General features: G+C 40.7%; 1 protein-coding gene across 4 annotated transcripts in view; it reads right to left on the bottom strand.

The window, feature by feature from the left end:
- Positions 1–26,688, bottom strand: part of MYO1B (myosin IB) — a 193,934-nt gene that overhangs the window by 80,628 nt on the left and 86,618 nt on the right. For 3 of the 4 annotated variants that reach the window (XM_068968255.1, XM_068968256.1, XM_068968257.1), the window contains exons 4-5: positions 18,738–18,832; positions 3,125–3,229 (exon numbers count right to left, since the gene is read on the bottom strand). In XM_068968255.1, coding sequence (XP_068824356.1) covers positions 3,125–3,229; positions 18,738–18,832 — 200 coding nt within the window. The remainder of the gene's footprint in view (positions 1–3,124; positions 3,230–18,737; positions 18,833–26,688) is intronic. The other variant, XM_068968258.1, reaches the window with a different exon arrangement.

Here is a 26,688-nt window from a genome sequence, read left to right as displayed (position 1 = left end):
AAAGGTAAGAGGACTGTTTCATCAAACTTGTGCATAAAATAGGAGCAGATTAATCTGGGCCTTGGTAACAGAAGATTAAGTGGGATAAAGGTAAGTCATAGAAGCAGAGAGGATCCCTGTTGGATGCTGTGAAGCCCAGAAGCATACCTCAAACTTTGATAGGTAAACCAATCGCCTGAGGATCTTGTTCAAGTGCACATTTCAGCTCATTGAGTCCAGGGATGGACATGAAATTCTGCTTTTCTACCAATACCCTCCCACCCTACCCTGAGGGATCCATGGGCCACACTGCAGCCAGTAGGGACTGCAGTGTGATATGCGATGATGTGGTGAATAGAAATGGCTCTAGATGAGAGGTCAGGCATCAAAACCCAGCTTTCACAACTTCATTAAGTTAAACAAAGACAAGAAGATCAGAACAGTAAGTTCACATGATTAAAATGGCCAAAAGATGGTCCAAGTTTTGAAAGCAACTGTCTGATCAAAATGTGGAAAGTTCACTGTGGCTATTCAATAACCAAACCTGCTGTCTTAGATTTCATGTTAGCTGGTATTTTTATGTTTTTGATTGTTAAAAAAAAAAAAAAAAAGTAGTTGGTTCCTGCTCAGTTAAGACAAAATTTACAAAGTCACACCAGGCAAGTCCTTTGATTCAGAGATTCCACTTGGAATGGGTATGGCTTCACGGTCCCTGCCAACAAATTCTCTTTTTGATAGTAAATAAGCTGAGATGCTGTGTTAAGTAAAGAAGCCTGCACATGAAAAACACTCAAAAAAGGATGCTTGCTGAAGAGGTCCTTATCCCACGTCCACTACCAGCTAAAGGGCCTTGATATATATAACCTTGCTAATGGTTGAGTGTTGACCTAGTCATCATGAACACCATAACTTTTCCGTGTTTTCATAGGCTAGATCTTCGCGGCGGGGGTGAACACACAGGGATGCCAAATTAACTAATATGCACAGCCCCGAAGTCTAGCACAAGATGCTGACACACAAAGGAGAGTTTCTTGTGGTTTGAAGGTCAAGGGCAAGTGAAGGAATTGCTTCAAGAAACTTTATTCAGGGTGCCATTTGCAAGCCATAGACCATCTTTTCATCAAACAAATCTGAGTTGCATATTACTAAACATAGCTCTAAACACTAAAGTCTTTTATTGTAAGCCTCAGAAGCAAAAACAAGTGTTCCATTATAGAACACTCGAGACACATTCCTCAATTGTTTTTCTAAGTTCATTGTTCTAAGTGTTCATTTACAGTAGCAACTCCAGTTAAAAAGTAAAGCATTCCCATAAAATATAATACATGCCTACAGTGGACATTTCTCCCATTTCCTGCACTGAGGCCTCATTTCAAATACCATCAAATAAAGAGTCAAATTCTAATCACAGATGTGAGCTATAGCATTCCACAGTGTTTCTCTGTTAGATCTCAGCATTCTTAAAATAAGCATCTACAGAAATATAACACATGTATAGCATCCTGACTTAAAAGCAAAAGACAATAAACAAAAAGTCAAATACTGGAATAAGAAGAAGATATACTGCTTTCTATCATAGCATCTTTATTTGTTAAGGTACTGAAGGGAAAGAAAGATCAGTAACAATATAATAGATGTTTTGGCCTTTGTTTCTCACATGCAAAGTATTCCCATGAGTTTTATTTCACTATCTGGGGGATAAAGATGTATACTGTGTAATAAAGTGGACGGAGGGACTCGGCCTGAGTAACAGAGACAATGGGCAGGGCTCTGTTTCTCCATACTGGGTTGGGGCAGCGTGCGGGGGTGGTTCTCCCTCCAAAAGCCACTCTGCTTTAATCCATGTTAAATCTTGACCTTCCATGACTCTGAACAAACAGTTGAACCAAACTACTCTTTTGAGACCAGAACTTCTGACCAGGGGTTGTCTTGACCCCCACAGGGGACAGCTGGCAATGTCCGGAGACATTTTCAATGGTAACAACTAGAGGCAGGGGTGCAACTGGCACCCAGTGGGTGGAGATCAGAGATGCTGCTAAACATCCTACAAGGTACAGGACAGCCTTCCACATCAAAGACCTATCCAGTTCAAATTGTCAATGCCCCGGCTGAGAAACCTATTCTATCCTAACAACTGTGTCAAATGACAATACAGGTATGCTTACAGTATAAAGCAATGCAGTGGGCCTTCCATCAACAGAGACAGGCTTTCATTTACTGATTTCAACATATGGATGGCTTATGCTGATGGTTTATGCCAACCTCCATGGTAGAAGGGGACTTATCCCTGGCTTGGTTTCCTGATGGTATTATGGACTAAATGCTTATGTCCTTCCCTCCCTCCAACTTCACATGTTGGAAGCCCTAACCCCCAGTGTAATGATATTTGGAGATGGGCCTCTAGGAGGTAATCAGATGAGGTTATGAGCCAGCCCCCAACCACCCATCATCCCCCTCCTTCTCCCACATATACACACAAAGAAGAGGTCATGTGAGCACACAGCAGGCTGTAGCTGCTTACAAAGAGGCTTCAGAAGAACACCTACCTTAGCAGCAGGTGATCTTAGACTTCGGAGCCTCCACAAGTGTGAGAAAATAGATTTCTGATGTTTAAGCCACCCAGTCTGTGGTACTTTGTTATGGCAGCCCAAGCTGACTGACCCAGACGGCCAACCAGAGAATAAAGTCAAGTTTAGGCTTTCTGTAACCCTTAGAAACTAGTCCTTAAATGTTTCTCTGACAGAGCCTTGGTTTCCTTGACAACAGAAATCTCCAGCCATGGGTGTTATTCTGAATAAAATAGCACTGCCCTCACATTGCTCTTTTTCACTAAGTTTCTCCCAGCTGTCAAGTCATACGCAAATATCAATTGATTATTATTAAGCAAAATTTAAGTAATTCAAACAAAAACTGAGAGGGGAAAAAAGTGACTGCAAGTGGGAGAGCTCCTTTAGTCAAGGAAAGTGTTCCCTCCTTCAAGTTCATGCAGCCCCGAGTTCCTATGGCATGCTACCTGCTCAGCAGGTCTGGGCCTGACTCTCCTCTTCCCTCTGCCCTCCTAGGCTACCTCCAGGTGCCTGAAGTGCCCTGAAAACTGGATTTACTGTTCAAGTCACACTGAACCAATATACACCCAAAATCCTACCTTCCAGAACTGGGTTGGACTGTAAAAGCTGTTCTTTGACTTGATTAACTTCTGCTCCTTTTCCACAAACAGCTGCCACGTAGGACATAACAAGCTTGCTGGCCTCTGTGGATGAAAACAAGCCATATTAATAAATTAAGCCAATAAAATTTTTTTTTATTTTGGGGTGAAGAGATCTGGGCAAGAATATGCACTAATAGTGTTTTCAAAAACCTGCACTTCCTGGGAGCAAAGAATGTTTTGGAAACCTTTTAAAATATTCATGCTTTCTATTCAGATATATCACTGATTTAGATGTAACAGGAACTGTGCTTAAAGGTTATCACTGAGTTGCTAAAAAATTGGCTGAGTAAACATAGCCAACAAGATCTCAGGACTATCTTCTTAAAGCAATTGTTTCTTAAAAAACTAAAAATAGAGCTACCACATATAATCCAGCAATTCCACTCCTGGCATATATCCAGAAAAAAAGCCATAATTCACACTAGTATGAATAAAACAGATAAACAACAAGGACCTACGGTATAGCACAGGGACCTATATTCAATATTTTATAATAACCTATATGGGAAAAAAATCTTAAAAATAACTGTTTGTATATAAATATATACATATAACTAAATCACTTTGCTATATTCCTGAAACAGATTGTAAATCAAGTATACCTCAATAAAAAATTAATTTTTAAAAGCAATTGTTTATATACAATTACTATACTATACACAGGTGATTCAAGTCAAAATGAACTTGATAACCTGGGTGTCTTTACCAAACGTATTTTTAAAGTTTAAAAGAACTGCCTCTCCTCAAAAATACTTTCTAAATCAAACTGGCCTGCTTACAATCAGATTAATTACTCTTCAAATCAATTAAAAATCGAAGCAGCTAATCTTAAGGATTCAAATACAAGAAATACAGACCTTCCAGGGAACCTTTTAGTTATTTTCATAGACTTCACTAGTAGAAAGTTCCCTGCTAAAACACACAGGCCACCAGAAGCATGCAAAGAACTCTTTGCTCAAACTGGTGCTTTTGCTTTGCACGAGTGCTCACTGTGCTCATTGTGTCCCACTCTTTGTGACCCCATGGACTGTAGCCCACCCAGGCTCCTCTGTCCATGGAATTCTCCAGGCAAGAATACTGGAGTGGGTTGCCATTTCCTCCTCTAGAGGATCTTCCCAATTCAGGGATCAAACCCACATCTCCTGCATCTCCTACAATGGCAGGCAGATTCTTTCTCACTGAGCCACGTGGGAAGCCCAGCTGAAACTGGTAAGGTGGGCCAAATCTGGTTTTATCCTTCCCCAATCAGTACATGTCTCTTCACAGCATCTACTTCCAAAAAACTGACCCTTTTAATATTGTTCCAAGGAATGGTAATAGATGTTAAGGGAAAATGAAGTCCAAAGTCAAATGAATCTGGGGCCACAGTGAGTTAGGTTAAGTGAAACAGGTTTCCTTATTACATGGCTTCTTAGAGGAGCATGTGCATTGTAGAAGTCCAGAAAAAGATCAAGAATTCACCATTTCCCAAACTTATTTGCTATTGAATTTCTTTTGAACTGTCCCAGTTCTAATGTTCCATAATCAGGATCTGGTAAACACTCAACCAGTAAATGTCAGCAAAATAACACAGGGACCCACATTCGGGCAGTCAAGAAGAAAAACCAATCTCCCCAAATCTTACTTTCTTGAAAGTTCTTTACTCTGGTGCCACTGTCGGAGGGCAGGAGAGCCTTCCCCAGGTGTGAGTGGCAGGACCCCTACCTATGGGTGTAAGGGGATCAAACTCAATACTGCTCTTTCTCATGAGGACGTATACAAGTAACTTCTAGCCCATTTCCCACATCCATATGTGAAGAAATGAATGACTGGAACATGACCTTGGGTACATTGCCCAACACGTGCTTCAGGGCCTACACAGAAACCCAAAGCATCAACTAGTAACAGGAGCCACAGACTACCAGGAATCCACGCAGGTCCCACAGAGTCCTCAGGGAGTGCCAGCAGATACAGTGCTGAGGAAGCAGACGATCTCATTGGAGCCCTGAGGACAGTGGTGGGACGAGGGGTACTTCTTCAGTGGTTGGAGTTAATGCTGCCTCCAATTTGCTTTCTGGCTAACGAGAATGAGTCCAAACAGGTTCTCTGGTGGTCTGTGATGGCTGATTTCTGCTGTCTCCTCTTAAAGACTGTAACTGAGAAATATCAGTCTTGCGTTTTTGCAATACCCTCCTTCCAGAGGGCACTGTCCCTTAACACATCCTCCATCGTGTCTAGTTCCTGAACCACGTTTCCCGTTGTGCTCAGGATTTAACTATGTAAAGGCAAGCGAACCGTATGGACACACTTTTGTTGCTCCATCAGGGCGACCTGGCCTCAGTCTTGGACAAAAGTTTATACTATTACCTTTCATTTCACTTCTGGGTGCTACATTTCCCTATGCTCACCAGTCCACACTGGAACTCTTCTTCTGTCACTTTGAGATACTTTGTTTCTAGGCTCTCTGGCTTTCAAAGTCAGGTGAGACAGCCCTCCCAGCAAACTCCTGACGTCTTGCACTATCTGGTCTGCCAACTGTGGGCCAACTCTCCTGAATCACCCACGCATTCCAACCCTATGGTGTGGCCTCTGAAACCATTCACCTCCAGGCTTGCTTTCTCATCATCCTGCTTTCTCAGCAGCATTCTTTGCTCCCCATCCCCACCTACAATCTCACATGTATGTTTTACCTATACTCTTCCTGACTTGAATTTCCGGCCCTCTACTTATTATACTACTAAAGAATGGAAGCATTTACAGGCAAAAGAACTGCTCTAGGTAGTGGTACACACACAGACACAGACACAGACACACACACACACACACACACACACACAGAGACATATTTCAGATGGAAAGGTAGGTTTTCTTTTAGGTAAACTAACAAGAAATATTAAAAGTTCAGGCCAGGCTATCTTGCTTACTTCAGTGATTATGAACCTCACTACAGCCAAACCTCAAACCTCAGATACATGGCTACACCCTGTTCTCTGAAAACCCTGTTCGAGTCCAGGATGGACACCAGGGACAAACTGCTGTGTGTGTGCATATGGGAGCAGAGGGAGGAAGGGAGATAAACCAAGAATGAGAACTCTTTGGTAGCTGGGAGAATTGATTTTGACCTCCCAGAGATCTTTTAATGGCCTGAATGAAACAGTATCAAATTCTCTCGGGGTCAAATCTATTTTAAAATGGCACCAGTAGCAGATTTTTTGGAATTTGGATTGGACTGACATCATATGGCTGTTAAAACTGTATGTAAACTCACAATATCTACTGAGATACCAAGATGAGATTAACTTAAGTTGAAATTAGGAATCAGTTTTATTAATTTTAAAATCTATTTAAGTAATTCAAATGTAATTTTTTAATATACTTCAAAGATCCTTCTAAGTTGTTAACAAGTTTCTATGTTCATATTCTACTATCTTCAGTAATTCTACTACTGGGTTCATTTTTATAAATCATTTTTTGAAGCTGGGATTAAGGGTAATTTTTTCCAAATAAAGCCTCACTGTCTAAAAAAGACAACGCTTATTATTTTTTTCCTGACATAATACTTGATATTTAACTCAAGTAGTTCACAAGAGAGTCGACTACTTTAGAGAAAATAAGTAAACCTGTAGGACAAGTGGCAAGGTCCAAGGTAGTTTAGAGACTGTTTTCATTATATTTCGCCATGCTGGAAACAAGAAATAATAGCTATCTCATGAGACTTTCTGCTTCATTTCCTTTGGCACTTCTATTGTAAAGTTCAAATAAATTTCGATCTTTATTCAGGTGTTTAAATATTTATCTAAACCAAAACTTTATGTAATCACCTCTACAAATGAAAAATACTACATTTCTGAGGAGAATCAAGAATTAAATTATCATCCTTCTCCATACTACAAAGCCCAATTTTTGAATCATGTTAACTATCACAGGAACCGCATGACCTTGGCAACCACAACATAAAACAGTAAGCCTTTTCCAAGACAATACTTTTGAGTAAAATGAATGCATTTATCCACTAATCATACTCTCAGTGACAATGTCTTGCATGTTTGCTGTAAAAATATAAAAGGGTTCTATTTAGGACAAAAAAAAAGGATATTCTTATGTGTACTCATAGTTCTAAAAAGCACTGCTGTTCTAGATATAAGAACACTGACATTTAAAATTAGCAAAACAACAGCATTGCTTACAACTGATTCTAGTTCATCGTTTTCTCCAACTCATAGATACTTTACATGTGCAGATTTATGTACACATACACATTTGAATGTAACTTAAATTTTAAAATGTATTAAGTCAGACAAATAAAATATGAAGTCTTGGATGTCAAAATATCTTCTCACCAGAGAACAGCAGAACATCAAAGGTTATCCAAACAATATACACTAATGGACAAATGGCCTATCACAAAACATTTCTAGATCAAAATATCTAGATCAGAATTCATTTCTACAAGAATGGAAAGGGGTTATAGGTGACAGCTTATGATTCTAGAAATTCTTACTTGGAAAAGGAGTACGTCAAGGCTGTATACTGTCACCCTGATTATTTAACTTCTATGCAGAGTACATCATGAGAAACGTAGGACTGGAAGAAACACAAGCTGGAATCAAGATTGCTGGGAGAAATATCAATAACCTCAGATATGCAGATGACACCACCCTTATGGCAGAAAGTGAAGAGGAACTAAAAAGCCTCTTGATGAAAGTGAAAGAGGAGAGTGAAAAAGTTGGCTTAAAGCTCAACATTCAGGAAACTAAGATCATGCCATCTGGTCCCATCACTTCATGGCAAATAGATGGGGAAACAGTAGCTGACTTTATTTTTTTGGGCTCCAAAATCACTGCAGATGGTGATTACAGCCATGAAATTAAAAGATGCTTACTCCTTGGAAGAAAAGTTATGACCAACCTAGATAGCATATTCAAAAGCAGTGACATTACTTTGCCGACTAAGGTCCGTCTAGTCAAGGCTATGGTTTTTCCTGTGGTCATGTATGGATGTGAGAGTTGGACTGTGAAGAAGGCTGAGAGCCGAAGAACTGATGCTCTTGAACTGTGGTGTTGGAGAAGACTCTTGAGAGTCCCTTGGACTGCAAGGAGATCCAACCAATCCATTCTGAAGGAGATCAGCCCTGGGATTTCTCTGGAACGAATGATGCTAAAGCTGAAACTCCAGTACTTTGGCCACCTCATGTGAAGAGTTGACTCATTGGAAAAGACTCTGATGCTGGGAGGGATTGGGGGCAGGAGGAGAAGGGGATGACTGAGGGTGAGATGGCTGGATGGCATCACCGACTCGATGGACGTGAGTCTGAGTGAACTCCGGGAGTTGGTGATAGACAGGGAGGCCTGGCGTGCTGCTATTCATGGGGTCACAAAGAGTCAGACACGACTGAGCGACTGAACTAAACTGAACTAAAGGTAATGATAACTAATTCAACTCTGTATACTCTGATACCTTGCACTGTGTTGTGAATAATATCTATTGTATGTCATTGTAGAATTACATAATATGTAATCATGTTGTTTAGAAACTAAGTCGTCTCCAACTCATTTGCAACCCCATGGACTGTTGCCTGCCAGGGTCCTCTGTCCACGGGATTTTCCAGGCAAATCCTATGCATTTGAGACTGGGTTGGCCAAGTCCTCCCCCAGAGGCTCTTTCTGACCTAAGGATCTAACGTGTGTCTCCAGCGGCTGCTGCAACAGCAGGCACATTCTTTACCACTGAGCCACCTGGGAAGCCCAATATGTAATCATATAAATTCATATATGGTAATGTTTTATGTAAGAAAACATTGCGAAACAGCTATAGGTGCTTGAGAAACAGAAAACAATGAGATTTGCAACCATGACGACAAAAGGATGGGAATCTCATTATAGTATTAGTCACTCAGTCACGTCCAGCTCTTTGCAACTCCATGTACTGTAGCCTATGAGGCTCCTCTGTCCACGGGATTCTTCAGGCAAGAATACTTGTGGTGGTGGTAGTTTAGTTGCTAAGTCGTGTCCAACTCTTGTGACCCCACGGACTGTAGCCTGCAAGGCTCTTCTGTCTATGGGATTCTCCAGGCAAGAATACTGGAGTGGGTTGCCATTTCCTTCTCCAGAGGATCTTCCCAACCCAGGAATTGAACCTGGGTCTCCTGAATTGCAGGTAGATTCTTTGACCAACTGATCTACAATCCAATCCCAAAGAAAGGCAATGCCAAAGAATGCTCAAACTACTCCACAACTGCACTCATCTCACACGCTAGTAAAGTAAAGCTCAAAACTCTCCAAGCCAGGTTTCAGCAATATGTGAACTGTGAACTTCCAGATCTTCAAGCTGGTTTTAGAAGAGGCAGAGGAACCTGAGATCAAATTACCAATATCAACAGATCATGAAAAAGCAAGAGAATTCCAGAAAAACATCTATTTCTGCTTTATTGACTATGCCAAAGCCTTTGACTCTGTGGATCACAATAAACTGTGGAAAATTTTGAAAGACATGGGAATACCAGACCACCTGACCTGCCTCTTGAGAAACCTGTATGCAGATCAGGAAGCAACAGTTAGGACTGGACATGAAACAACAGACTGGTTCCAAATAGGAAAAGGAGTATGTCAAGGCTGTATATTGTCACTCTGCTTATTTAACTTCTATGCAGAGTACATCATGCAAAATGCCAGGCTGGAAGAAGCACCAGCTGGAATCAAGATTGCTGGGAAAAATATCAATAACCTCAGATATGCAGATGACACCACCCTTATGGCAGAAAGTGAAGAAGAACTAAAGGTCCTCTTGATAAAAGTGAAAGAGGAGAGTGAAAAAGCTGCCTTAAAGCTCAACATTCAGAAAACTAAGATCATAGCATCTGGACCCATCACTTCATGACAAATAGATGGGGAAACAGTGGAAACAGTAGCTGACTTTATTTTTCTGGGTGTCAAAATCACTGCAGATGGTGATTGCAGCCATGAAATTAAAAGACGCTTACTCCTTGGAAGAAAAGTTATGACCAACCTAGATAGCATATTAAAAAGCAGACATCACTTCGTCAACAAAGGTCCGTCTAGTCAAGGCTATGGTTTTTCCAGTGGTCATGTGTGGATGTGAGAGTTGGACCACAAAGAAAGCTGAGTGTCGAAGAATTGATGCTTTTAAACTGTGGTGTTGGAGAAAACTCTTGAGAGTCCCTTGGACTGCAAGGAGGTCCAACCAGTCCATCCTAAAGGAGATCAGTCCTGGGTGTTCATTGGAAGGACTAAAATGTTGAAGCTAAAACTCCAATACTTTGGCCACCTGATGCAAAGAGCTGACTCATTGGAAAAGACCTTGATGGTGGTCTTGAGGTCAGGAGGAGAAGGGGATGACAGGATGAGATGGTTGGATGGCATCACCAACTCAATAGACATGGGCTTGGGTGGACTCCAGGAGTTGGTGATGGTCAGGGAGGCCTGGCGTGCTGCGGTTCACGGGGTTGCAAGAGTTGGACACGACTGAGCAACTGAACTGAACTGAACTACAAGGGAAGACCCATACATGTAAATGAGCAGGCTCCACATGGATTCAATCACTATGCCAGGGAAGAAAGGTATGAAATTAAGCAAGGCTTATTCTGAGGATCTTTTTTTTCAGAACTAATAAATTTATCCAGGAGTTAACAAGTACCCACCCATGCATTAACAGATAGCTAGGTTGGCCAAAAAAATTCATTTGTTTTCTTTCCATAACATCTTATGGAACCCAATATAAGTATTATCGTATGTCACATACACATCACATAAACCATGTTACATATGTCACATAGCAAAGAGAGAGCCATACACTTATACACCCAATACTGATAAATTTCTCAGCTTACACACTTCTCTATTTCCTTAGCTAAAGCACCCAAGGTTTTATAGGGGCTGAACAGGTCTGGTGGTTCAGTGACCCAAAGAGTGTGACTGCCTAAATCAAGCAAGCCATGTTTGTATACAGTGAAACAAGGACTCTGCAACATAGAAGAACACCCTTTTTAGTAGCCCTGAGTCTGCAGTGCTACAAAATAACCCAGCTGCAGCACATCCAAACTGACCAAACAGGCAGCTGTGAACTGCCCCAATCAAAAGCAAGGGTCTTGCAATGAAAAACTGCCTCTGCTCCGAGAGGAATCGTGACTAGAAATGTTTTTATTGAAACACAATTAAGAACAAGTTGCTTTGCCTCTGAAAGTTGGCCACAAAATCTCTGATAATTCATATAAAACACACGAGTCATGAAAGACCTCGCTCACATGAGGAAGAAAGAAAATATAGCTCACGGCATTTTGGCCTTGAGCTTGCTTAGCTCTTTTGCGTCCATGTGGAGATATTCAGCATTGTAAAACGCTTATGCATGTTTAGGCTACAAAAAGCCGGTCACATCTCTGTTGCTGACCAAGTCAGAAAACTATCACAGATATAAAGCGGTGCAAGGTCATTCGGGGTTCAGAACCACGGGTCTTAACGAGCAGGGCAGGCTTCACAGCTCTTGTAGCAGATGGCTGCAGAGTTCCTAGAAACTGATGTAACTGTAAAATTAGAAGCCAAATAATTTATAAAGCTTTCTTATATCAGGATCATCTTCTCAGGCCCACAGTTTACTCTGATGTCCTTGGAAAAATGCAGTTATGATGGTTCCCTCATGTTCTGCCTCCCTGCCCCCATCAGTGCTTGAATGGCTCTCCTCAAACTATCTGTATTCATGATAGTGAATTGTGAGTTCACTGCCTAGAAATAGTTGGGCACTTTTATGAGGCATGATGAATTTTTTATTTAGCACAGCAGTAATGAATTAAATAGGACCCCAAAGGATTCAAAGAGTTTACACCTCTCCCTGGGAGCTCTCATTATACGACCCTACAGTGTAAGAGTGTCTCCAATGTTTAAGACCAATAACATCATCATCTGCCAAGAGAGGTTTACAACCTCATTAAGTTAATTACTTCTTATAAAATGAGTCCTCTGATACTGCATGGTGGTTCTGTATATGCTATTAAGTAAAAACTCTCACTGAAAAGAGACACTGTATAAGCAGAGAGCATATTCCAGGCCCTCAATAAATGTTAGCTCTCTTCTTCTTTCATTCATTAGCTGATACAAAAATGCTAATAACTACATGTACTCAAAAAATTTTTGGTGAATAAGATAACGTGACATTCAAAAAATGGCCTGGCATTCCTCTTCCCCACAAAACTGAGATTAAACCCCCTCTAGAAAAGCCTCACACACTGTGCTACAATCTCTGTATTATTTTCCATCATTTCATTTTCCTGTAAGTAATCTCTATGAAACAGAGACATTAAACGACACAAAGTCTCTTTACTCAAAACTATAACCTAATGACAATCAAAACCTTAATGCAATTTGAAACAATTTCTGTGTCACTACTTTCAAAAGGAAGGAAAAGTAGAAAAAGATGGGAATAAGTAAGTAAAACACTAACTGTCTCTATGGAGATGGAGAGGCAGGAGTGCTTTTGGAATCTATAAATGAAAGGAAGGGCTAAGCAGTCACCAAAGGGTATAGCTGAGTAGTCTTTACAAACAGAGTTCTTAGGTATAGCGCCCACCACCCAGCACCAGGAATTCAATGTAATGGATAAGTGAAGCCTCACCAGGTCTAGGAAGCACAGTAGCTCAAAACCAACACAAATGTTCCAAGTGACTTCTGGACAGCGCTACTCAAAGTATGGTTCAAGGACCAGCACTACTCAAAAGCTGATCAGTCCATGAACAGCTATTGGTCTGCCTACACATGAGAACAGACTTTGACAAAGAGAAGTTTCTGTAGCAATCTGGTGCCTTGTCTGTTGAAACTAAAACTGTAAGCTGGGAACTTGTCTATGTCTTCTTCGATTTCTTCTGGTATTGATTAGCAACAGTCTGGGCGAGAGAAGAAGCTGGTGCTTCCCAGTGGAAGGTTTGACAGTGTGACTAACGGTGGTACCCTCCTCCAACCTCCCACAGGAAGCAGCACCTGTAAACAAAGCTTCCCACCAGAGCAGGTGGCAATGACCCTGTGAAGCAGCTGTCCATTCTTCAGCTTATGAGAGGGTAAACGGGGGCTAGAAGGATTAAATCTAGGGAAGATGATAGGATTTCAAGCAGTGAATGGGACACTGAAACCAAGAGGACAAGGTATCAAGTAGGAAAATATCAAGAGAAGAGAAAAATATAGAAAAGAAAAATGAACTCAATGTGCCACTAGATTTCCACTAGAGGAATAAGGTGTTTCTGTTTTTCACGGAAAGAATGAATGTCCACCCCATGAAACAGGAACAGCAACCTCTACTCCATCTCTCAATAAGGAAGGGACACAAGCCCAACCAGGAAACAGAATTCTGCACCAGGAGGAAGCAGGTGGTTTACAACTCTCTGAGAAGGAGGAAATCATATACTAACATGGCTCAGGAGGGGACACATGTTCCAGAGGAGATGAAGAACTGGCCCACACTAATCAAACCAGTGACCACAATCCACTTCTGATGACTCACTTGGTAACAAACTGAAATAATCTGATACTCAAAAAAGTATAAAAGCAGGATGAAGGATGAGTAAAAATCTGAAAGAAAATTAATAGGCTTAGGAATATTTTCATCTCTTCCTCCTTTATGCCTTAAAAAGGAAACAAATGTGAAATGAATAGGCTGGTAGATACCAACAAAATGACTGGGGTGGGGATAGGTGACAGGAGACATCATCAACACAAATGGCTCCGTCAAGGGACGCAGTTTTTAACTGGCCTTGCCACCACTTTCACTGGTCAACCTGGGGACAATCAAGAAGTGGTACTGCTTTTAAGAATTAAATTCTGTTTCACAAGAAAGAATGGTTAGTAGCAGTGAAAGAGCAAAAACTTTCTCCCAAGAGATCAATTTCCTCCTAAAGTTCTTACTGGGAAGAAGGAATCCTAAATAGTGAAAGATTTCACAAATTTCTGAGTGAACAGAGGTAAGAGCCCATACCCAGAGTTCAAATGAATGATCTAAAAAGGGGTGGGAAACTCAATATAATGACTATTTATAATATATACCGACAGCACACAGCGAAAAGTAAACCCTTCAATGAATAGTAACATGAGCTGCCACTGGGGTGGGGGAAACATGAGGGGAAGGTACAGAAGCAGGTAGGGGCTAGGTCAAGCAGAATCTTCTGGGTTAGGCTTATATTTTAGCGTGATAAAAACCATTTCGTGCAATGAAAACTTTATATTTAAAAAATACCTTGAGGCAACAAAAATGGAAAAATACACCAAAACTGATGAGATGCAGCAAAAGTGGTTCCAAGAGGAAATTTTATAGCTATAAATGCATACATCAAGAATAAAGAAATATCTCAAATAACCAACCTAATATTACACCTCAAAAAAGTAGAAAAGTAAGAACTAAGCCCAACCTTAGCAGAAGATACAGTTTTTTGAGGAACCAATAAAGATTAGAGCATAAATAAATGAAATAGAGAACAGGAAAGCAACAGAAAATTGAGTTGGTTCTTCAAAAAAATAAACCAAACTGGCAAACTTTTATCTAGACTAACCAAGGAAAAAAAGAGAGTTCAAGTAAATAAAATTATCAGTGAAAGAGGAATCAACAGATACCACAAAAATAAAGGATCATAAGAGACTACTCTGGACAGTCATATGCCAACAAATTAGACAACCTAGAAGAAATGGATAAGTTTCTAGAATTATGACTAGAAAATCTGAAGAGACCAATTACTATTAGGGAGAGTGAACCAGTAATCAAAAACTCCAAAATAAAAACACCAGAACTGTCTCAAACTCTTGTAAAACAAAGAAGAGGTAACACTTCCAAACTCATTTTAGCAGGCCAACATTACCCTGATACCAAAGCCAGATAAGGATACTATAAGAAAAGAAAATTACAGGTCAATATCCTTGATGAATATATATGTCAAATCCTCAGTAAAATACTAGCAAACTGAATTCAATAGGTTCATACACAATGATCAAGTGGGCTTTGTCCTTGGAACGCAAGGATGATCCAACATATGCAAATCAATAAACATAATACATTACAGTTAATACATGTATCACATCTGAATAGAATAAAAGGTTAAGATCATATGATCATCTCAACAGATCTGGAAAAAGCATGTGATATGCAGGAGAATGAAACTGACAAAATTTAATTACCACTCACAAAAATTAACTCAAACTGGAATTGAAAACTTGAGTGCAAGACCTGCAACTGTGAAACTTCTAAAAGGAAACAAAGGAGAAAACTCGTATTAGACACTAGTCTCGGCAACGATTTTTTGGATATGACACGCAAAGCACAAATAACATAAGCAAAAATAAACAAATGGGATTACATCAGACTGAAAAGCTTCTGCACAGCACAAGAAATGATTAACAAAACGGAAGGCAACCTACTAAATGGGAGAAAATGTCTCTAAATAATATGACCAGTGAGGGGATAATATCCAAAATACATAAACAGTTCATACAACTCAATTCCGCAAAAAACCCAAAACCTTGATTAAAAAGGCATTTTTCCAAAGAAGACATACAGAGGGTCAACAGGCATATGAAAAGATGTTCAACACCATCAATCACCAGAGAAATTAAAATCAAAACCACAATGAGGTATCACCTCACACCTATCAGAGTGGCTAACATATGTATAAAACAAACACATACACACAAAACATAAGTGTTGGAGAGGATGTGGAAAAAAGGGAATCCTTGCGCCACTATGAGTGGGAATGTAAAATTGGTGCAGCCACTATGGAAAACAGTATGGAGGTTCCTGAAAAATTAAAAAAGAAAACAGAACTACCATATGATTCAGCAAAACCACTTCTGGGTACATATCCAAAGTAAATAAAATTACTAGGTTAAAGAGAGATCTGCACTCCCATGTTCCTTGAAGCATTATTTACAATAGTCAAGACATGGAAACAAAGTAAGTGTCTGTCTATGGATGAATGAATAAAGAAAATGTGTTGTATATACACAATTGAATATTGTTCAGCTAAAAAAAAAAAGGAAGGAAATCCTGCCCCTTGTGACAACATGGATGAACTATGAAGGCATTATACTCACTGAAGTAAGTCAGACAGAGAAAGACAAATACTGTATGATCTTGCTTATACATGGAATCTTTAAAAAAAAAAAAAAACACCTCATAGAATCAAAGAGTAGATTGTTGGTTTGGAGGAGAAGGGGGAAATGAAGACATGTGGTCAAAAGGTACCCACTTCCAACTACAAGATGAAGTGCTAGGAATCTAATGCATAGCATAGAGTCTAGAGTTAACACAGTATTGTATTCTTACAAGTTGCTAAGAGAGTAGATCTTAAAAGTTCTCACCACATAGACACAAAAGAAGGTAACTCAAAAAAAAAAAAACAAAACAAAACTAAACAGGCCAAGGCTTTGATCCAGTTTTCAGTTTTACAAATCATTCTGGTGTCTTTCTGCAGGCAAGCATAAGGGGGAAAGAGACCTGTTAGATATTGCTACAAACAGTCCTCAAAGGAAAAAAGGATCCGTGGGTTGTTCTAACTAGAGTCTCCAGGTGGACACAAAGAAAAGGAAGAAAGAGCTTGGCAGGAGATATATTTTAGAGGTAGGGCTGATAGAAAATGGAATTCATGTGGACAATACAGGAAAAGAAAACATCTAACATCTCCAGCTTGAGAACCTAGGTTGACAGGTGGTTCCATTTATTGAGATCAGGAAGTTTGGGTAGGAGGATGAAATCAAGAGTTCAGTTAGGGCATGCTTAGTCTGAGATGTCTCTTAGAGACTCACTTAGACATGACAAGCAGGTACTGGACATGTAAGCTGGGAGACCAGGTAAGAGGAACTGACTGGCGTATACAGTTCAGGAGGCAACTACATAATCTGAGACTCATTGTGACCCTCCCTTAACTGATAATATAGATGACTTCAAATAATTAAGCAACTGTCCTGCAGAAGAGCAACTAGACTTATTTGGTAAGCTTCCAGACTACTGAGTAAAGAGGAATACATAGAGGCAGAATTCATCTCTAGGTAAGGAAGAACTTTGTTAGCCAAACCTCTGTGACAAAGTCCATAGGCCACCGTTCAGAATGGTGAGCCTTCTATCAGATTCTGCTGTTCCTGGGAGGACCCTACAATAGATGGTCTATATGAGACTATGCTCTCTGTTACCTAAGATTCTCACATGCTGGACTTTCCCCCTCCATTTCTGTCCACCCAGTGCCTAGAACCTGCATAACCAAAAGAAACGTGCACCGTGTGTCCAAAGGCTCTAGGAAGGGAGCTGGACACACTGATCTAACTGTTCTTTCTTCAGCTACCCTAGGGAACAGGGAAGAGGCGCTCCTCATGAAAGTGGAGTGGAAATAGATACTTCAGGGAAGGTAGGGAGAAACAGAAATAGGTATTTCAAGGCACAGATCTAACTAAGGGCTGATGAACAGAATGGATGCAGTCAGACAACTGAAACACCCACAGGGGATTTTCTTCTTTTGATCATCAGGAAATCAAAGTTATTAATCTGACAACTAATTAGCCAAGCAAAGTGGAAACATTTAAATCCCACTCTGGCAAACAAGTAAAAATTACCAATTAAAAGAGTCTTATCTATAAAACAAGAACATCTTAGAGATGAAACAGGCATGAAAATATCATCCTCCTCTTTCATGGGCTCATCAGTTCCATCAAAGAAACCCACTGACAAAAGCAGTCCTAACCTGTCCAAGTTTGACTGACTCAGACAGCACAGCTCTTCTGAACCTTTTCCAGGTAGCTGGGCACCACCTGTAAAAGCACATTCTCACTCAAGACCATCAATCACACAAATCGTTTTTATTAAAAGCACGAGAAATAAAGCATAATCCCTCCATTTGAGGGGTTGTTTTATGGGGAAGTTGCCAGCCTGTCTAAAAATATATACAGAAATCTCAATTCTTCAGACTTCAGAGGAAGACTTATCTTTTTTTCAAATAGTTTTTTAATATTTACTATTATTATTTTTTATTTGGCTGCACTGGGTCTTAGTGGCGCCATACGGGATCTTTAGTTATGGCATGTGGGATCAAGTTCCCTTACCAGGGAGCAAACCTGGGCCTCCAGCATTGGAAACCTAGAGTCTTAGCCACTGGGACACCAGGGAAGACCCAGAGGAAGACTTCTCTGGAGCTAAATCCAGCATTTCTTGGGGCCTTCCTTCACATTTAAGCAGAGGTAGGCTTGTGGTTGTGGTCTCCCTAAACTCAAACAATTATTCCTTAGGGAAGACGTAAGACTTTGCAGGTTCTGGCGTCTTGGAGGAAAGGTCAAAGACCCTGAAGTACTCAGGAACTACACTAGAGGTCTAGAATCCAGGAACTGACTCCCGCATTGGCTGGAACTCCTTTTGATATGTGCCTGTTCCTTCACATGAAAGATGAGGCAAGTTCTTCCTGGAAAACATTCCAGGATCCTAACAACTGGTCTTCCTGCAAAGAAGCCCTGTAAGCTTCATGCTAATGAGCCCACTTTGCTGACATCATCCTGTCCATGGTTCACCTTCTTAGAGGAGAAAGTAAGTTGTCCAGTGGTGACCTTACCTGTTTTTCCTGCTCCGCTTTCCCCAGTAATCAGAATACACTGGTCTTTATCTTGATCTCTTAGGGATCTGTATGCTTCATCTGACAGGGCAAAGCTGCAGGGGATAATGAAAAAAAAAAGTCCTTACAATTCAGCTCATTATTATTTGTTTACCAGATATAACAGGCTCTTTAAGGGCCACTGATATGTTTCAGGTAGAAAACAGACATATCACATTGTTTTTCTTCAAATTCTTCAAGTAAATAAATAAAGTTATTTATTCTTTGTGGCCCAAGTTATCTTCTCCTATGCATTCCCTATTAACTAAAATGGTATTGATATACTGTACACCATAAAGATATGCTTTCTTTAACCCACATGCTATATTTACAGCTTACTTTATTAAAATCCGGGCAACTAAGAAAACCAAGAAAAAAATTTACAATACATGTCCACAACTGGATGATGATGATATTTCCAGGATGATACACTGGAGTTTCAAAACATTGAGAAAAAAGTTCTTCAAATGTTAGAAAATGTTATCAAATACTAAATAGCTGATACTACCATCACAAAACTAAAACAGAACCACCACCTCCACAAACAAGACAGTTGAAACTATAAGACCCACCAGTGGCAGGTGGTCCTGCAGGTTTGCCATGGTCCTTGTCCAGTCTTGGGCTCCATGATGACAAAGGGCCCCCTATCAAGTAAGCTCTCATGTTGACCTTCCCCTCCTCAAAATCAACTAACAGGGTAAATTTTGACTCCCTCTAGCTAACTGAAAAATAATTTTGACAATATGATGCTATCTTAAAATAGGTAAAGCTGCTCTTCTAATTCATTTATTTTGAGTCTACCTAATGTGAAGAACATGCTAGGAATGCAAAGATAATTAAGATTCAGCCCTTCTTTGATGAGTTTTCAGCCAAAAGTAGGGGAGAGATACAATAAACTGCAGAAAATTCTGAAAGAGATGGGAATACCAGACCACCTGACCTGCCTCTTGAGAAATCTGTGTGCAGGTCAGGAAGCAACAGTTAGAACTGGACATGGAACAACAGACTGGTTCCAAATAGGAAAAGGAGTACATCAAGGCTGTATATTGTCACCGTGCTTATTTAACTTATATGCAGAGTACATCATGAGAAACACTGGACTGGAAGAAACACAAGCTGGAATCAAGATTGCTGGAGAAATATCAATAACCTCAGATATGCAGATGACACCACCCTATGGCAGAAAGTGAAGAGGAACTAAAAAGCCTCTTGATGAAAGTGAAAGAGGAAAGCGAAAAAGTTGGCTTAAAGCTCAACATTCAGAAAACGAAGATCATGCCATCCGGTTCCATCACTTCCTGGCAAATAGATGGGGAAACAGTGGAAACAGTAGCTGACTTTATTTTTTTGGGCTCCAAAATCACTGCAGATGGTAACTTCAGCCATGAAATTAAAAGACGCTTACTCCTTGGAAGAAAAGTTATGACCAACCTAGATAGTATATTCAAAAGCAGAGACATTACCTTGCCGACTAAGGTCCGTCTAGTCAAGGCTATGGTTTTTCCTGTGGTCATGTATGGATGTGAGAGTTGGACTGTGAAGAAGGCTGAGCGCCGAAGAACTGATACTTTTGAACTGAGGTGTTGGAGAAGACTCTTGAGAGTCCCTTGGACTGCAAGGAGATCCAACCAGTCCATTCTGAAGGAGATCAGCCCTGGGATTTCTTTGGAAGGAATGATGCTAAAGCTGAAGCTCCAGTACTTTGGCCACCTCATGCGAAGAGTTGACTCATTGGAAAAGACTGTGATGCTGGGAGGGATTTGGGGCAGGAGGAGAAGGGGATGACCAAGGATGAGATGGCTGGATGGCATCAATGACTCGGTGGACGTGAGTCTGAGTGAACTCCGGGAGTTGGTGATGGACAGGGAGGCCTGGCATGCTGCGATCCATGGGGTCGCAAAGAGTCGGACACGAATGAGCGACTGAACTGAACTGAAGTGCAAGGAAAAAGATATATGCAAAACCTTGCAGAACCAGACAGGGCCCTCAGTAGGGTGAGGATTGGAGCTAGAGTATCTTAAGAGGTAGAAAAAACAGTCCTAAAGAATTAATCAGCAAGACAAAAGGCTTTGAGGCAAAAACAAAGGCCAAAATATCCTAGAGGTGGGCTAAGGGTATGAGCAGTTGCATGCTGCTGAAAGGCAAGGCCTGAGGAGAAACGCACTAGAGAGACGAAGTGAAGTTGCTCAATCCTGTCCCATGGACTGTAGCCTACCAGGCTCTTCCATCCATGGAATTTTCCAGGCAAGAATACTGGAGTCGGTTGCCATTTCCTTTTCCAGGGGATCTTCCCGACACAGGGATTGAACCCAGGTCTCCTGCATTGCAGGCAAATGCTTTCCCATCTGAGCCATCAGGGAAGCCCAGAGAGATAAGCAGACTCCAAATCAGGGGAATGGATCCACCCATCGGGACTGTAAGCAAAGGAGGGGCAGGACCAGACAGTAACCAGAGAGTAATTGGAGCTAAAACACCAACGTTTACCCTGCACCAGCAGGGGCCCCAGGCCCTTCGTATTTAAGGATTCTAAGTCTCACAATGAAACCACTATGAATATATTATTATTAATCCTATTTTCAGATGATGAAATCATGGCACAAAGTGAAGACAGAAGGTGTCAAGGTCACACTGGCAGTATGACACAGTGGAGCCCAAACTGAGCCCTGCTCTTGACCACTAGCACACACCACCTCTGTGTTCTGGACAGATCATAGGGCCACAGGAGTATACTAAGAGCGATCCACCTGAGGCAAGGAGCCCAGTGAAAGGCTGGGGCACTTGGAAGGGTGTCAATTCAGCCTTTCAATCACAGTCTTGGGCTTTTCTTCAGAAAAGTGTGTGCAGCCATTGACAATACACTGAGCACCTTCAATCTGCCAGGAGCTGAATCTTATGTGAACAATGTACACTGATCTCTTTCCATCCAGCAGCCCTCCCTCCCTCACCCTCAAACCCCTTCAGCCATCCCCTGAATAAGCAGTGCCCTGCTCACCCTCAAGGATGCTCAGTGGCCTCATCGTTGTCCAGTGTTCCCTGATTTCCAAAGTGAGAAGCAAGTAAGCCCCTCTGTGTGATTACATACTGTTGTTGTTGTTTAATTATGAAGTCGTGTCCAACTCTTTGTGACCCTATGCACTGTAGCCTGCCAGGCTCCTCTGTCCAGGGGATTCCCAGGCAAGAATACTGGAGTGAATAGCCATTTCCTTCTCCAGGGGATCTTCCCAACCCAGGGATGGAACCCGCATCTCCTGCATTAACAGGTGGATTCTTTACCACCGAGTCACCTGGGAAGCCCCACTGCACCCTGGGACAGTGGAAAAAACAGTAAATCTGGAGGCAGAGGGCATCCCGGATGGACAGGACTCTCTGGGCCCCAGAACCACAACTTACCACCTACAGGACCTGGAGCAAGTCACTCACCTTGGCTGAACTTTCATTTCTCCAGGTACAAAATAAAGAAATGTAGCCCTGTACTTTAGCTCAGAAAATTAAATCAAACTGTATGAAAGCACCTTAAAAGTGAGTAAGTCCTCAATAAATATCTAATGCCTTTCTGTATTATAATTAGTTATGCAGACATCTTCTTATCCCTTACCAGGATGCAAGCTCCTGGGGGCACAGCCTTTCTGTGTAATTAATTTTCGTGCATTCCACAGAGCTATAAACATAAGACATTGTCTATATCAAAATATGAATGAATGAATGAGTGGACCTTCTCCAAGTTTTGACAAAGCCCCTAATGGACTGAGCTCCATAAGCAGGAAACTCATATCTCCTATCGCCTTCAGACAGGGAAGGAAAGCTTTACTTGGATTTCTTATTAGCCCCCTCCTCCCTCCCACACCTCCCACCTCCAGACAATAGTTCAGCAGAGCCAATGTCATCTTCACCACTGGCAAGAAATGCAGGAAAGCATGTTACGCCAAATACAAATGAACTCTTCCAATCATAAACTGATGTATTTGCTGACCTCTTCATGGATTAACGCAGGCCTTTCCCCAGGCTCCTAGTACTGCAAGTTAGCTTTATATATTATAACATCATTAGATCACAAGTGATGCAAAATTACTTCTAACATGATTAACCACATGTGATTATGACTGCACACATACATGTGCACACACACACACACACGGGCTCAGAAGATCACCAAATGACCCTGACATGGGTTTATTTCCTATCAGAACACCCAGATGGAACACTAGTTTTCTCTTGTCTATCTAGACAGAATCGTTAACTGCTGTTCCCAACCTGGGCTTGATACATCTAGTGGGGAGTATATTTTAAGATAAAGGCTAAAAGGGATGGTTATTCTGTCAGGTTTCTGAAGAGTCAATGATTTCAAACTGTCATTAAAATTTACCAATTAAAGTACTCACACACTGGGAAAACTGGCCAGGGATACTAGCACACCCACCTCAAGCAGAGCATAATGCATTCTTACTTATTTTGTATAAACACAAGATCTTGACTTCACTTAAAAAAATAACACAGGGGTCAGGACACCAGCTTCCCTCCCAACCTTACTCTCTTTCTCTCTGGCAATGTTCAATCTTACTCTCTCTGGCAACGTTAGCACGTACCCATCACCACAGCCAACATTTGTAACTAAACTGAAACCACATGCCAGTCTTCCAACCACTCTATAATTAAGGAATCTAAATAAATCTTTAGAGCAGTTTTTACTTAACAGTTGTGACCCATATGCTTCACATTATTTTGTGAGCATGTCAGCATTGTGATTTACCACACACAAAAATGAATGCTTTACTGCACTATATGATGCTAACTTAGGGGGCAAACATGGTCTTCATCGGACCACATCAAGAGCAGGGCTTCATCTATTTCTTCTGTCCTCTACTTGAGCTCTAAGAATAGCGACAGCCTGACGTTTGAATGCAAGTCTCTCCTTCATTTCCAGATTAGCTAAACAGCTGTTCATTGAGAGTCAACCTTCCATCCATATTGAGCATGTTTGTTGCACATTTGCAAACAGTTGTTATCTATCATTTATAGGTTTCGGAAGCCAGATTTGGGGCTCATCTATCATGTTCTGTCTGAGCAGAAGATTGAGTTGCATGTTCAAAATTATCTAGCCAGTATTTATGTTCTTTCACCATTTTATTTCTGCTCAGAATGGGAATCTCTGCCATGGTCCTGCTTTCGTGGGCATCAGGGCACCCCTGCCCAAAACTCCGAGCTCCTCACCCCATCATTTTCTTTCTAGGTTTCCTTCACCTACTTCAGGGAGTAAACAAATGGTGTGACACCAAATATACACCCACCACCACCTAAAGCTGATGTTCTCCTAAAGTGAAGGTCGCTCAGTCACGTCCGACTCTTTGTGACCCCATGGACTGTAGCCTGCCAGGCTCCTCTGTCCATGGAATTCTCCAGGAGTGGGGAGCTGTTCCCTTCTCCAGCAGATCTTCCCCACCCAGGGATTGAACCGAGGTCTCCTGCACTGCAGGTGGATTCTTTACCAGCTGAGCCACCAGGGAAGCCCACCCATGTTCTCCCAAGCAGACCCCTTTTTCTCAGTCCCTCTGGCTCTCCTAATGAGGCGCTTGAGGAACCATTCTCTAAAGCAGTCTAATCCATTCTGAAGACTTCTAGTTTGTCATCTCCTCTAGCCAAAGTGTTACACAGAACAGATTTTGTCTTAGGAAACTTTCCTAGATTTAGATGACTGTTTCTACCTTTCTGTTTCTATCTTTTTTTCCAAGAACTCTCAAAATGGTACTTCCTTTCATTCAATTCTGAATCCTAGAATACTTTCAAATCACACTAAGGAAATTCTGCTTCTGAATTTAACCCTCTTAAAACAGCTCTGTCTCAAAATTCTAATCCACATTGAGACCTGCGAATCTTAACTATTTCTCCACTTTCTAGCTCTGATTCACCTCTAAAAGCAATATACTTTTAAAATTGAGCAATAATAAACAAAAATATAAAGTGTTTTCTAAAAAAATTCCTAACCTCTAATTGTGCCACCAATTTCTAACTTCATATTAAATCCTATTAAGGACTAAGGTCCACAGCAAGGACACACAAGAGAAGGAAAGAAAGAAAGGGAATTATGTACGGTGTATTTTGTATAGTATCCTTGAGGTCTGTTTATTTGCTGGCTTTTAAGGACCAGGCTCTCTCGTCCCTAGGATTCTCCAGGCAAGAACACTGGAGTGGGTTGCCATTTCCTTCTCCAATGCATGAAAGTGAAAAGTGAAAGTGAAGTTGCTCAGTCATGTCCAACCCTCAGCGACCCCATGGACTGTAGCCCTCCAGGCTCCTCCGTCCATGGGATTTTCCAGGCGAAAATGGAAGTGGGGTGGAGTGGGGTGCCATTGCCTTCTCCAAAGGAGACACACAATGCTGGCCTTTCTTGTAAAATACTATTGCAGATACCTATACACCTATAATTGTCTCATACTCTTAAGTCAGAAACATTCACTTGCTTGAAAAATAACACTGAGTTAAATTAGTGTTATGCTCTTCTGTGACACATTCATCCCACATCTTAAGGAAAAACTTCAGGGAAAATAAGTTTTTATACTTGTTACAAGTAACTATAACTTTTCATCCTGGAAAGCTCTGTTCCATTCTTGTCCTATGCCATGTTTTCGTAATTCTCACAATATCTCAAGCTTTTTCATTATTATCATGTTTGTTATGGTGACATGTGATCTGTGATCTTTGATGTCACTATTATAACTTTTTGTTTCATATAGTTTATTTAATGTATATACTTTTTTAAGATTTAACACTATTACATACTTTACTATGAGACTATTGTATAGGGTATACGTAACTATCATATACACTAAGAAACCAAAAAAATTTATGTGACTTGCTTTACTGAGATAGTCACTTTACTAAGGTAGCCTGGAACTGAACCCACAATATCTCTGAGGTGTCCCTTAAAAAGCACAGTAAAATAACATATTTACAAAAATACATTTACTCCTACATAGCCACAACATTGGTAAGCATTCCTAACAATCCAAGAGAAGACAGAACAAAAGTAAGCCTCTCTTCAAAATAAACAGCAATGGGTATATGTATGCATGTGTGCGTGCTAAGTTGTTTCCATCGTGTCCGACTCTTTGCGACCCTATGGACTGCAGCCCGCCAGGCTCCTCTGTCCAAGGTTCTCCAGGCAAGAATACTGGAGTGGGTTGCCATTCCCTTCTCCAAGAGGACATATATATACTATGAAGTACAAAGGCAAGATTATGAGAAAGAAAAAAAGAACAGAATTGGAGGGAGATGGATGGTAAATGGACCTAAATGATGGCAAGGTTTCTGCATTTTACATAAAGCAGCACAACATTAACTATGTATGGATCTTGAAAACCTTAGGATATACATTAAACCATGAACAATCATAAAATAATAACACAAAGAGATATAAAATAACAAAAGAATTAAAATGGAATTCTAAAAACAAATTCAAATTATCCAAAAGAAGGCAAGAAGAAAAACAGGGAACAGATAGAAAGTATATTGTTAAATGGTAAACCTAAATTCAAGCACATCAATAATCACACTAAATGTTAATGGACAAAATACTCCAACCAAAAGGCAGAGTATGTTAAAATGGATATAAAAACAAAAGCCAACTTATGCTTCCTATGGAAGTCAAACTTAAAATATGAAGACATGGATAGGCTAAAAGGAAGTAAGATGGGAAAAAAAAAAAAAAAAAATATATATATATATATATATATATACACCATGCCAAAACAACAGGTCAAAAACAGAGTGAGAGAAAAGTACATTTCACTTTCTTTTCTCTTTATTCATCTAAACTCAAAGAGGTCCCTAGTTGGCAACTCAATGAAAAGAAGGCTGTTATGTCATGGCATGACATATGGCAGATTAAAGGTGAAACTTCATTAACATCAATCATTTT

Source organism: Capricornis sumatraensis, chromosome 3 (assembly GCF_032405125.1).
Source record: "Capricornis sumatraensis isolate serow.1 chromosome 3, serow.2, whole genome shotgun sequence".
NCBI lineage: Eukaryota > Metazoa > Chordata > Mammalia > Artiodactyla > Bovidae > Capricornis > Capricornis sumatraensis.
This window is presented reverse-complemented; position numbering and strand designations above follow the sequence as displayed.